The sequence below is a fragment of the Delphinapterus leucas genome, chromosome 20 (genome assembly GCF_059928025.1).
Source record: "Delphinapterus leucas isolate spDelLeu-1000000601 "Yukka" chromosome 20, BTC_Dleu_Yukka2, whole genome shotgun sequence".
NCBI lineage: Eukaryota > Metazoa > Chordata > Mammalia > Artiodactyla > Monodontidae > Delphinapterus > Delphinapterus leucas.
This window is the reverse complement of record NC_143148.1, coordinates 34,141,235-34,153,278: the sequence shown is the minus strand read 5'-3', so window position 1 is coordinate 34,153,278 and position 12,044 is coordinate 34,141,235. Positions and strand designations below refer to the sequence as shown.

Here is a 12,044-nt window from a genome sequence, read left to right as displayed (position 1 = left end):
CTTTTAGTTGGTTCCTAATTTGATTGCACTGTGTCCAGAAAACATGATCTGTATAATGTTGATTATTTGGAATTTGTTGATGGTTGCTTTGTGGCTTTGGTACACAGTCATTTTTTTATATCAAGCTTGTTAATTTAAATCTTGTTCAGATCTTCTGTGGCCTTGATAATTTTTTCCCTTGATATTTTATTTTGTGGTAGTGGTACTGGTTTGGTCAGTTTCTCCTTAAAATCATCAGTTATGCTTCATATATGTCAAAGTGATAATAAAAGATACATGGTGATACTTAGAACAAAAGACAAAATTTGAAAGCAAATGAATAGGAAAAGCCAGTTTCTAAAAGTTGGAATGAATAGTTACAGAAAACTCCCAAACTCAGAATTGTCTCAAGGAAGCTAAGGTACTGTTTTAAGGTAGAAAGAGTTTTTGTTGAGACATGCTTCTCAGTTTTCTATGCCTTTGGAAAAGTATCAATAAAAATAAGTATATATTTTAAGTAAAATGTATATAATTTGGGCATTTAAAAAATGTTTAAGACATCCCAAATGGGCTCCATCTTGAGAAGATGGTAGACCCATATTATTCTGTAGAAAATTTTATATCTTTCACATAGAATTAGGCCTTGACTACCTGATTATCTTGAGGCCTTGTTAATGCTGTTAGGGTCTGATGTGGAGATGGTGCATTCACAGACTAAATAAAGTTTCCTTAATTGGGGGAACAAAATTTACTTTTATTATAGATCACTGACATTATTTTGTCATTTCTTTGTAAGACATTTTCGGGTGATTTGTAGTAACTTTGATGTTCTTGATTAATGATTTTTTCTGCTTCCATAAGTTTCTAAAAATGTTGCCCTTTGTTTCATTCTGGATCTTGGGGTTATGTGTGAACAGTGCTAAAATGGGTGCCTCCTGCATTCAGCACCTTTCACTTTTACTTTATTTTGCACTCCCCCCACTTTTTCTTCTCCTTTTACGTGGGGACCACTGGTTTCTGGACGTAGACCGAGCTGTGTATGGCAGGGAATATGCAAGCTGTGTGTGCAGCGTGAGAGTTTGCTGTACTGGTGATTCCCACATCTGGCTGAGAACCTTCTTGAAGTGAGAAGTCCTCCTGAATGACAGTCGTTAGGGATGGGGCCTTGGAATCTAGCTGCACCACGACTGGAGCCTGAAGAACTGTGTGTAGATAGCGTGAGTGAGGCCCACTTGTGGCCATTCCTTTCTGGATGTTGATTTTAGACCAAGAAGGCACTGATTCTCTTGGTCAAATTGCATTTTTCCCATTCTTCTTCTCAGACCTTCTGAGGTTAATTAAAAGTCCCAGGAGATTTCTACCTTGGGCCCTTGGAATAGTCCTGGAGTATAACTGATTTCTAGGGAAATGCCAGTGTGTTTGAGGCTTTGGAACCAAACTAGGATTGGTGAATAGTTTCTTTCTCAGCACCTTTGTGATCTTCCGGGAAGTATAGGCTTGTTTTGTTTTTGGTAAGTCAATTACTTTATGAAAATGTAAATAAAACTAACTTCCTGACAACATTTTGCAGTTGGTTGGTTAAGGATGTTCTCCACGTAGCTAAGAAAAATGGAGGAGAAGTGTGCTTCTTGTGAAATTTCCCTTCCTAATTTGTCATGGAATCTTAGTACTTCTGTTTCTTGAAGACAGTTTTAATTTTGTCCCATTGACTAGTGAGCACCGTCAAAGACATTTATTGACTGCCTTCTGTGTACAAGCACAGAATTGTCACACGTGGTGTGGGCTATATAAAACATGTTATTCTGCTGTGCAAGGACAGAGTTGCTGTCCACAGACAGAGTTGTACGGTGGACCCTTGACATGCCTGAGGGAGGGAAAGTTCAGAGATCTTTAATCACCAAATGAGTGACTGCCAGCAGCTGTGGCATCCGTTCCTCCCCAGCATGCATATGCCTCGATACGCAGGGGCGGTGGCGTGGGGCTCTTGGCGTGTGGGCAAGGTGAAGAAGCCTCTTGTTGTTCACAGCAGAGTGAGAAAGTATCCTGAGAACTTCGGGTCGCCGCCAGTACCCGAGTGCAGAACATTAACTCTAGGCACGCTGCTACTGTAGGTGTCCTGTGAGCGCCCCAGAGAACAGTGAATAGCCTGGGGGTTCGGAGAAGGAAGAGACCACTGTGGGCTCTGTGGCACCCGGATGGGATGGTTATGACTTTACCAGCTTAAGGGGGAGGGGCAGGCATTCTAGATATGGGGGAGGGAAGAACAGAGGTGGCAAAGACAGGTTTCTTTGGTCAGAGTGGGGAACTCCTGGGGGCTGCAGTGGAGAAACAGATACAAAAGTTGGAGGAGGGTACTCCCTGGACTCTGGTGAGTCCTAAATTTCAGGCCCGGGTGGTAAAATGTTACAGGTGTAGTTTGGTCTCCTCCTTCCCAGAGCTCCTGAAAACCGAAAGTGAATATCAGCCTGTCACTCAAGACTTTGTAATGTATTAGGCCTAAACCCTATAGTCAGCTAGTGTTTTTTGTGTTACATAAAATTGATATTGGTTAGAGTAGCTAGAAATACTGTGTTGGCAGCCCAAGGACATTTGTTTTTATCCCTTAATAGTCGCATGGATGCTTGGGATAGATACCGCATGGTATGAGAGGAAAGCCTTCCATGGATAAAGGTCCAAATAATAAAATAGCCCATGTTTGTTTTCTGGAAATAGAATATTCTAGCCCTCTGAGGGTTATTAGAAAATGCCCTTTTCACTTTCATTGTCTGTTTATTGACTTGAGGTTCAACTTGGCACAGTCTCTGGGAGTGATCTCCTTAACTCTCAGAGGAAGAGCTGATTTGGCACCCGAAGAGATGTTATCTTCGGCCTGTGTCTGTACATACAGACTGTCAGTGTGCTGCTGAGAAGCCTTTCTTGCTATGCAGAGCTGGGGGAGAACAAAACACTTCGGTGTTTAGCTGTTATGCAGTTGAGTCTCTCGGGAGCAGAAGTGGTGACACGTTCATGCCATTGGGTCTAAATGCAATTCAGTCCCAAGCAGGGTCAGCCTTCAGTAGTGGAGCAGCTCCAAGCCACCACCAGCATACTGGAAAGTATGTGTTCATTTTCTACAGTGCCATGAGTGAAATCAGACACTCCTACTAAGCTGGAGGGAGAATTACTCTTACTTAAAAGGGGAAATTTGAGAAAGAGGCTAAGTCCTGGTGTTCGAAAATGTTGGATTCGATTCTTGGTAAATCTGTTGTTTTTCATAAAAAAATTTTTTTGAACAGGTAGTATGTTTACATGGATCTAAAATATAAAGTGGTACACAGTGAAAAGTCGTTCTTGCAGATACAAATATGCATGTGTAGTGTTAGTTTCCCCTCCTTTTTTACACAAACGCATTGTATACGCTGCTCTGTGCTCCTTGGAGAGATTCCCTACATGGCTTGAGTCTTCCAGTAAAGAGAGAAGCAAAATAGGTTTAATAAAGGTGTACTGATTAATTTTACGGAAGGTGCTGCTTGGACTGATGGGGAAAGAGATTTACTTGGAATTGATTGTCTAAAATAATAATATAGTTTCTGATGGGGGTTTGTGATGATTTGAATGAACCTGGATGCGTAAATTCTACTCCGTCTCTTAGAAATTGAAATTAAACAAACAGACAAAACTCCCAGTGAGTGGGTCTTTGGATTACCAATTACGAAAACTTACACTGGTATGTCATTTAGGCCTGGAATCATTTTCAGAACTGGTATCCATCCATCCATCCCTCCCTCCCTTTTTCCTTCCTTCCTTCCTTTTTTTTAAACATCTCACTCCACCACTCCTTTTTTTCCCCCCTAAACATTTTACGTCTTTAGCTCCCATCAGTTTTTGCCTATGAAGTGTTCTTTTTTCCAGCCTGGAAGTGGTTTTGAGGGAGTGGAGGTTATAGATTTTTTTTTTAAGTCTCTTGCCATCTCCAAATGCTATAGCAGTTCGTTTTCCTTGCGTTTCATGAACAGACTATCTTGCCGTCATTTTACCATGTGGGCTGATGAAGTTTTTCAGATTCTGCTATCTGCTCGGAACTTGGTTCTCTAAAGTAAACGGTGGTGCTGCAGTGGGGACAGTTTGTTTGAAGTTCAGTAAGAATATGAGGACAATTGGACAACTTGGACTTCATAATAATGTAATTGTGGGTGTTGATATCATGGAGCATTACACAGGTTTTTTTTTTTTTTTTTGCGGTACGCGGGCCTCTCACTGTTGTGGCCTCTCCCGTTGCGGAGCAAAGGCTCCGGACGCGCAGGCTCAGCGGCCATGGCTCACGGGCCCAGCCGCTCCGCGGCATGTGGGATCTTCCCGGACCGGGGCACGAACCCGTGTCCCCTGCATCGGCAGGCGGACTCTCAACCACTGCGCCACCAGGGAAGCCCACACAGGTTTTTTAAAGATCCAAGTTGGTGTAAATGGTTTTTTTTTCTTCTCCCCTTGGAATTCCTTTCGTTTTTTCTTCTGAAAACCAAAGTGCTAGACCCTTGTCTTTAGTCTTTGTCCTCATTTGTTCCAGATCAGGTAGTAAAAAGTGGTGGGATTCTTCAGTGACTTAAGCACTAAGTTTACAGAGAATAATGACCAACTTTGGATAACAAGATGCAATAAGACTAAATTAACTTAATGTTTTCTGAAATCTGTTTCAGCAACTCTACCAGATCCTGACAGACTTTGATATCCGGTTTTATATGTATGAACTACTTAAAGTAAGTGACATAAACTGTGAAATTTTTCAGGATTATTCATTAAAGAAGTTTTCAAGAGGACACAGAGACCTCAAGAATATTTCTTGATACCCAGAGAATTTAGTGGTGTTTTTTGGTTTGGGATGGGGGGTTAACTTACAATGAGGCTTCCATTGTGGACTCTTTACATAGAAACCTCAGTGGAACTGAGAAAAATGATTAAGTTAGTGGTACTGGGGACATTATACCAGAGGTTAGAACATAACTCTTGTTGGTCCTTGGTTTTTTGTTTACTCTTTTCCATTTTGTTTTGTTTTTGCTGCTTAATTAATACTTACTACTAGTTTTCATTACATAACAAATTACCCCAAACTTAGTGACTTTTTAAAAATGATTTATTATTTCCCATAATTCAGTGAGTTGGCTGAGTGAGTCTTTTGGTCTGGGTCAACTTGACTAGGGCAAGATGGTCCAGGATGGCCTCATTCACGTATCTGGGATGGCAGCTGGAATAGCTGAGGTCTCATTCTCCAGAAGCATGGTCTGGGCTGCTTCCCATGGTGGTCTCATCAGGTCCTAAGAGCAAGAGAGGGCAAACCGCGATATATGTAAGCACTTTTCAAGCCTCTGCTTCTGTCACGTTTGCTAATGCCCTGTTGGCCAAAGCAAGTCATGTGGCCAAACCTAAAATCAAAGGGTGGAGAAGTAAACTCCACTTTTCATGGGCAGAGCATTGAAGTCACATCGTGGAAGGACATGCATACAGGGATGGTGGGCATTTTACGGCATTTTACATCCTTTTCTTGCCATTTCTCATAGTCCCCTTCTTGTATGAGATAACCCACCCGTTTAGCCCCGGCTTGTTAACCTTAACATGCAAGAAGAGGTGATGGGTGGACCTTCTAGGAGACTGAAATTTTCAAGTGTTATTGATTGACAGAGGAATGATCTTTTTTAATTCGGTTAGGTAAACGCTTAAGTAAAGAATTCTAAAAAGGTTTGTAAAATGGAATACAGTGTTTTTTTAGGGTCATGGATCACTAAGAATCTAATGAAAGCTATGAAGCCCACCCCGCCCCCCGCGCCACCAATGCATGTAAAAATATACATCATTACATAAAGTTATAGGGTGGAATGGATGGGTCTCAATTTAAGAACCTCTAAAAGAATATAGAGGTGTCTAAGGTATTGGTATTATTGAAGAAAATTGTCAAGATGGAGTTTTGATGGGATTATGAACAGCTGCTCGAAGAAAATACAAGTTAAATCAAGGCTTAGGCTTTAAGGAATGGGAATTTGAAGGACTAGCTTTATGTGAAGTGAATGTGTTTTCTTACAAGCACTTACACAACCTAATCATTCGAGCCAAGGTGGTGGATTCACTCCTATGGCGAATGAGTCTTTGTCATTAAGATCAGAAAGATGAAGAAAGTTGAGCTTGGTTTATCACACCTTTCTACCTTTCTTCATATCCCCTCCGGGCTAGAATGGAAGGCCTTGGTGGGCAGAGGTTTGCAGTGCTGTGAACTGTCAGGCTAGTCTGTTTCCTAGGGCTTCTCAGAAAATCCCAGGCATTCACTCCGTGAGAGCAGCAATCCAAATCTCACAGTTGGTTATTTTTTTTAAGTAAGGTATTAAGATTTTGTGGTTAACTAGCACACCAAAGGTAAGATATATAACCTAGTGCAGTTGTCCTTAGATCAGGTAACAGCATAGCAGTGATACAGGCTGGTCGTTCCGATGGCAGTGTCTGATGTCCTCTCTGCCTTCTGGGGGTAGCAGCTATGCGGTGGGTCATACTTTGTGCTAATGAGGCAGAGCCCCAGATGAAACTTGAAAAACCTCTTTCATGCTTAATGGTCAGAAACGATCAGATTTTTAAATTGAAATAATTCCCCCAAGGAATTTAAAAGCAGTTAATAACTCCACAGGGAATCTGACTAGTGGCAAAAGAATTTATTCCCTTACTGTATTTGTTCAGCCTCTGCTTTCATCAGGTATTTTTCACACCTCAGGTACTGTGGTCCTAATTAGTTTATTCCTTTGGACAAAGACCAGGCAAAATAACAGAATCAACACTTGCTAAATTTTCTCATAGAAAAGAAAAGAAAAAAAAAAACGGGGATGGGAGAGAGGAAATGTAGGTGAAATGTAGAAAATGCAGAAGGAACTAGGCTGAGGGCTGCAGAGTGATTGCTCAGTGACTCGCTGAGGCTTCCCACCAGGTCTGAGCTCCTGATTCAGATTTAGGGAGGTGTGTCCTCAGGAGCCGTGGTTCTCTACAGCACTGCCACAGAGCCACTGGAATCTTGTTACAACTGTTGGTATAAAATAAGACAAAGAGAAAAATTAAATTGAAGTAGAACCTACATAGATGAAATGAATAAATCCTAAGGGTATAGTTTTTTGATTTTACTTAAGTGTGAAACCTTCACCCACATTGACACAGAACTATGCTATCCAGTACAGTAGCTACTGCCCGGAGGTAGCTATTTAAATTAAGTAAAATAAAAAAATTCAGTTCCTTAGTCACACTAGTCACATTTCAAGCATTCAATGGCCTCATGTGGCTGGTGGCTACCATATAGTGCAAAAATAGACTGTTTCTCTCCTTGCATAGATTATATTCTCACCTCTACCACCATAGTTTAGTTTTCCCTCCTTTTTTTTTTTTTTTAACATCTTTATTGGGGTATAATTGCTTTACAATGGTGTGTTAGTTTCTGCTTTATAACAAAGTGAATCAGTTATACATATACATATGTTCCCATATCTCTTAGTTTTCCCTGTTCTTGACCTTCATATGAAAAGCATTGTACACTGTATACTCTTTTGTGTCTGGGGAAAGCAAAATTTGCTTATTCTTGGATTGTTGGTTCTATGGATCATTCTCTGGATTATATATTCCCTCCCACTTAAAGATGCCTGGTACAGTGCCCTTGCTAGTCTAGTCCAGTGATTTTCCACCAGGTTAACTTTGTCCCTCAGGGGACATTTGGCAATGTCTGGAACCATTTTTGGTTGTCACAGTTGGAGGGACACTACTGGCATCTCATGGGTGGAGGCTGGGGATTCTGCTAAACATCCTACAATACACAGAACCGCTCCCCACAACAAAGAATTATCTGGTCCCAGATGTCAACAGTGCTGACGTCGAGAAACCCTAATCTTGTCCCATGGAAAACTCCACCTTGCAAGAGCTCTCAGTGTCAAGCACATAGTAGGTACCATATGATTATGGGTTGCTATCATTATTCAAAGAGTATATTATGGGCCTCATGTAGGCTTCAAGTGCTTTTTAAGACAAGCCAAAGGGCCCAACATTGAAATTTATGAAAATAGTTACTGTGTTAGAAAAGGGAGATTTAGGAGCAAAGTTTTATATTGTTTAAAACAAAAAACAAACTTAACCCAAATAAGAAATGGGTGAAAGATCTGAATCAACATTTGTCCAAAGAAGATATGAGATAGCCCAAAAGTATATGAAGAGATATGCAACTTGATCACTCATTAGGGAAATACAAATCAAAACCACAATGATATTCCTCATCACACCCACTAGAACAGCTGTAATCAGAAAGATAATAACAAGTGTTAGCAAGAATGTAGAGAAACTGGAACCCTCTCATATGGTGCTGATGGGAATGTAAAATGGTGCAGCCACTTTGGAAAACAATTAGGCAGATTCTTTAAAAGTTTAATGTAAACGTACATACAACCTAGCACTTCACCCATAGGAATCTACCCAAGAGAAATGAAAATGTGTGTCCTCTTAAAGACTTGTACATGAATGTTAATAAGTAGCATTAGTCACAATAGCCAAAAAGTTAAAACAAACCAAATGTCTATCAACTAGTATACTTATACAATGGAATACTACTCAGCAATGAAAAAAAGCAACATGGATGAATCTTAGAAACAGTATGCTGCGCAAAAGAAGATAAAGTACTGTGTATTGTATTATTTGATGACTGTCCAGAAGAGGCAAATCTGTAGCAACAGGTGGTAGTAGAGCAGTGGTTGGGAGGAGAGGGGAAGGAAGGAAGGAGGTAGGAGGTAGATGGGATTGGGGGTTGACTGCAGACAGGCTTAAGGGAAATTCTTGGGATGATGAAAAACTTCTAAAAATGAATTGTGGTAATGGTGGCACAGCTTGAGGAATTTACTAAAAAATCATTGACTTGTAGGGTCATAACATAATTCTTAAAGACCAACTGGCTCAGGGATTATTTTTAAGGAAAATACTAATATTAGAATATATGTTAATCTAGAAAACCCACATGGGACACTTATCTAAAAGACAAGTCATATTGCAGATATATTTGGATGTCATTCTTCATGTCCACATGTACTGTTTTCATGTCGTTGAACTCAGAAGTGACTCCAGTGTGGTTCCTAGATCTGGTTTTAAACTCATCAAATTAGACCAACAGATTAATGTATGATTTCTAAATCGAGGTGGCTGATTTATTGCTACCAGCTACAAGTAGGAGAGGAGCACCTAAAGAAGTATATCATTTCCCCTTTTTAAGAAACCCTCATCATAGCCCTTGGTGTCCTCTCCACAGCCCCCTTTCTACCAGCTGCCAGCATAGTGTGCTCAGAGAGCAAGGGGTGCCTTCTGAAGCATGTTTTTTCTCTTTTGTTACAGACAGTAAGGCTGCCCCTTGAGAGGCTGTATTCAGATCAGGCTGTCACAAACAAATAAGAATATGCTTGCAGATGCAGAAAATCAGATCTCTTGCAGTAATACAATATGCCAGTTCTTAAAATGTTAACAATTCTCAATTTAACATTTTCAAAGATGATATTAAAGGCAAGAATTTCACATCTATGGTAGCACTTACAGAAGGGCATTTATAAATATGATGTCCATACCTATGAAGCTTACAAATTTGACAATGCTCAATAAAAGCTTTCAGAATCAAAGAAAATAAAAAGAATATGCTTGCATTGGGGGGTGGTAGAGGGTTTGCTTACTTTTCTCTGTGCTTTCTTATCTAATAGGCTCTGGATTACTGCCACAGCAAGGGAATCATGCACAGGGATGTGAAACCTCACAATGTCATGATAGATCACCAACAGAAAAAGGTACCATTACAGCCAGGCAGTGAAAAGCCTTTCATTGGAAGGCTTAGAGCCAATCAAAACTCTGGCCAGTACCTAGGTAGTTTCTGAAGACCCATGCTGTTTTCTTTGGCAGACTTGTGATATTGTTATTTCTCTAGCCTCCAGTGTTGGTTTCTACTTCACATAAGCATAGTACACAAGAAGAGTAGACAGCTGACCCTGACTGTAGTCACTTGTTTACTTTGGTCATGATTTTCTGGAGGGCCTCAAGACAGAGACTACAGCTGGTGATTTTTACTTCCTTTCTTAATGACCCTCAGACCAACCTGCCTGGCCTTAAAAAGTATACTTGGGTCCCTCCTATTTTCTATTCTCAGTTCTGATTGTCCCTGACTGGTGAGTAAATGAATCAGCTAGTGTTAGATTAATGAAAAGCTAGAGCAATACTTCAATCCTGGAGTGGGGCACATGTCCCCAACCTTTTCTGTTAATGACTAGAGCTTATAATGAAAGCTATCAGTAATGAGGGGGTATGTTAACACATGCAGCTGGTATGGAGGCAGAAGACAAGCTTAAGCTTTATTGATCTAGAGAGAATGATAAGCCAGGATAATTTAAATTTTAAAAAAGAAAAAGCAAATAAGATTCCAAGTGCTCTGCTCTAGAAATGATCTCTTAGCAGTTGCTGAAAAGTGTATCTTTTTAGCCAGTGCACTTGCTAACATTTTTTATGTGGCCAAATAATTGTTATCTAATTAGATGTGGCCTTGTTGTAAGACACAGGCATCTGGAGACACTCCTTTCACATGTTTTATTTCTGTCGTATTTATAGCTGCGACTGATAGACTGGGGTCTGGCGGAATTTTATCATCCCGCCCAGGAGTACAATGTCCGCGTAGCCTCCAGGTACTTCAAGGGACCAGAGCTCCTTGTGGACTATCAGGTAAAATGTTAGTGAAGCACCTCTGGGTTCTTTTTACCTTTGCTAGGGCTTTTCTTGGCTTTTTCTTTTTCCTAGTTTTTATTTAGTCAATTTGGATACATCTAAAAGCCAGTCTTGGATACAAAAGGTATGTATCCAGGATCATTGTAGATGATCTTGGTTCCCGGGGAGACAATTTAGGAAAAAACAGCTACAGAACTGGGCCTACATTCCATCCACGACCTCACTACTTTTGGGGAAAAGGTTTGCCACCTTTTGGGTACCATTCCCAGGAATCTGTCACCTGGCTCAAGAAGTTAGACTTGGGACTTCCCTGGTGGCACAGTGGTTAAGAATTCCCCTACCAATGCAGGAGACAAGGGTTCCATCCCTGGTCCACGAAGATCCCACATGCCGCGAAGCAACTAAGCCCGTGTGCCACAACCACTGAGCCTGCGCTCTAGAGCTCATGAGCCACAACTACTGAGCCCACGTGCCACAACTACTGAAGCCCGCGCACCTAGAGCCTATGCTCCGCAACAAGAGAAGCCACCACAGTGAGAGGCCCACGTATGAAAACGAAGAGTAGCCCCCACTCGCTGCAGCTAGAGAAAGTCCGCACACAGCAACAAAGACCCAATGCAGCCAATAAATAAAATAAAATAAAATAAAATCCAGTCTTTATTCTACCCCAAAATGATAATTATGGACTTCTCTCAGCTCCTTTTTTTTTTTTGGCTTTGAATTTTAAAATATCTGCAGAGGTCAACTGAAGACTAGAAACCTAGAAACTCAGGTCAGAAAAATGACATTTGTAACACCCTTGACTGACTGGTTGTCTTTATTTCCTCAGATGTATGATTATAGCCTGGATATGTGGAGTTTGGGCTGTATGTTAGCGAGCATGATCTTTCGAAAGGAGCCCTTCTTTCATGGACAGGATAACTATGACCAGGTAAGCAAACATCATCTGGCTCCTATCCATTTGGGGGCAGATGCCAAGAAAATAGCATCTCGATAGGGATGCTGTTGTTGAGCCACTAAATATCATCCAGTATCTGCATGTAAGCTTTTCTTCAGGGTAGAGAGTTTCACAAAATCTTGTCTGTGGTCCCCAAAGATAGAGACAGGTAGTGTGCTGTGTTCTGCCCAACTTCCAAATTGTGTCTATGAGGAAGTCAGGTACCTCCTTGTCTAATAAAACAAGATTCTAGTCATTAGGGACTTCACTGGTGGTGCAGTGGTTAAGAATTCGCCTGCCAATACAGGGGACACGGGTTTTAGCCCTGGTCCGGGAAGATCCCACATGCTGTGGAGCAACTAAGCCCATGCGCCACAACTACTGAGCCTGTGCTCTAGAG

The 12,044-nt window shown here is 41.1% G+C and overlaps 1 protein-coding gene across 3 annotated transcripts in view; it reads left to right on the top strand.

Annotated features, from left to right (window-relative positions):
* CSNK2A2 (casein kinase 2 alpha 2) overlaps nucleotides 1-12,044 on the top strand; it is a 38,533-nt gene that overhangs the window by 17,306 nt on the left and 9,183 nt on the right. For 2 of the 3 annotated variants that reach the window (XM_022555832.3, XM_089903158.1), the window contains exons 5-8: nucleotides 4,653-4,712; nucleotides 9,699-9,782; nucleotides 10,594-10,704; nucleotides 11,537-11,638. In XM_022555832.3, the coding sequence (XP_022411540.1) occupies nucleotides 4,653-4,712; nucleotides 9,699-9,782; nucleotides 10,594-10,704; nucleotides 11,537-11,638 (357 nt within the window). The remainder of the gene's footprint in view (nucleotides 1-4,652; nucleotides 4,713-9,698; nucleotides 9,783-10,593; nucleotides 10,705-11,536; nucleotides 11,639-12,044) is intronic. The other variant, XM_089903159.1, reaches the window with a different exon arrangement.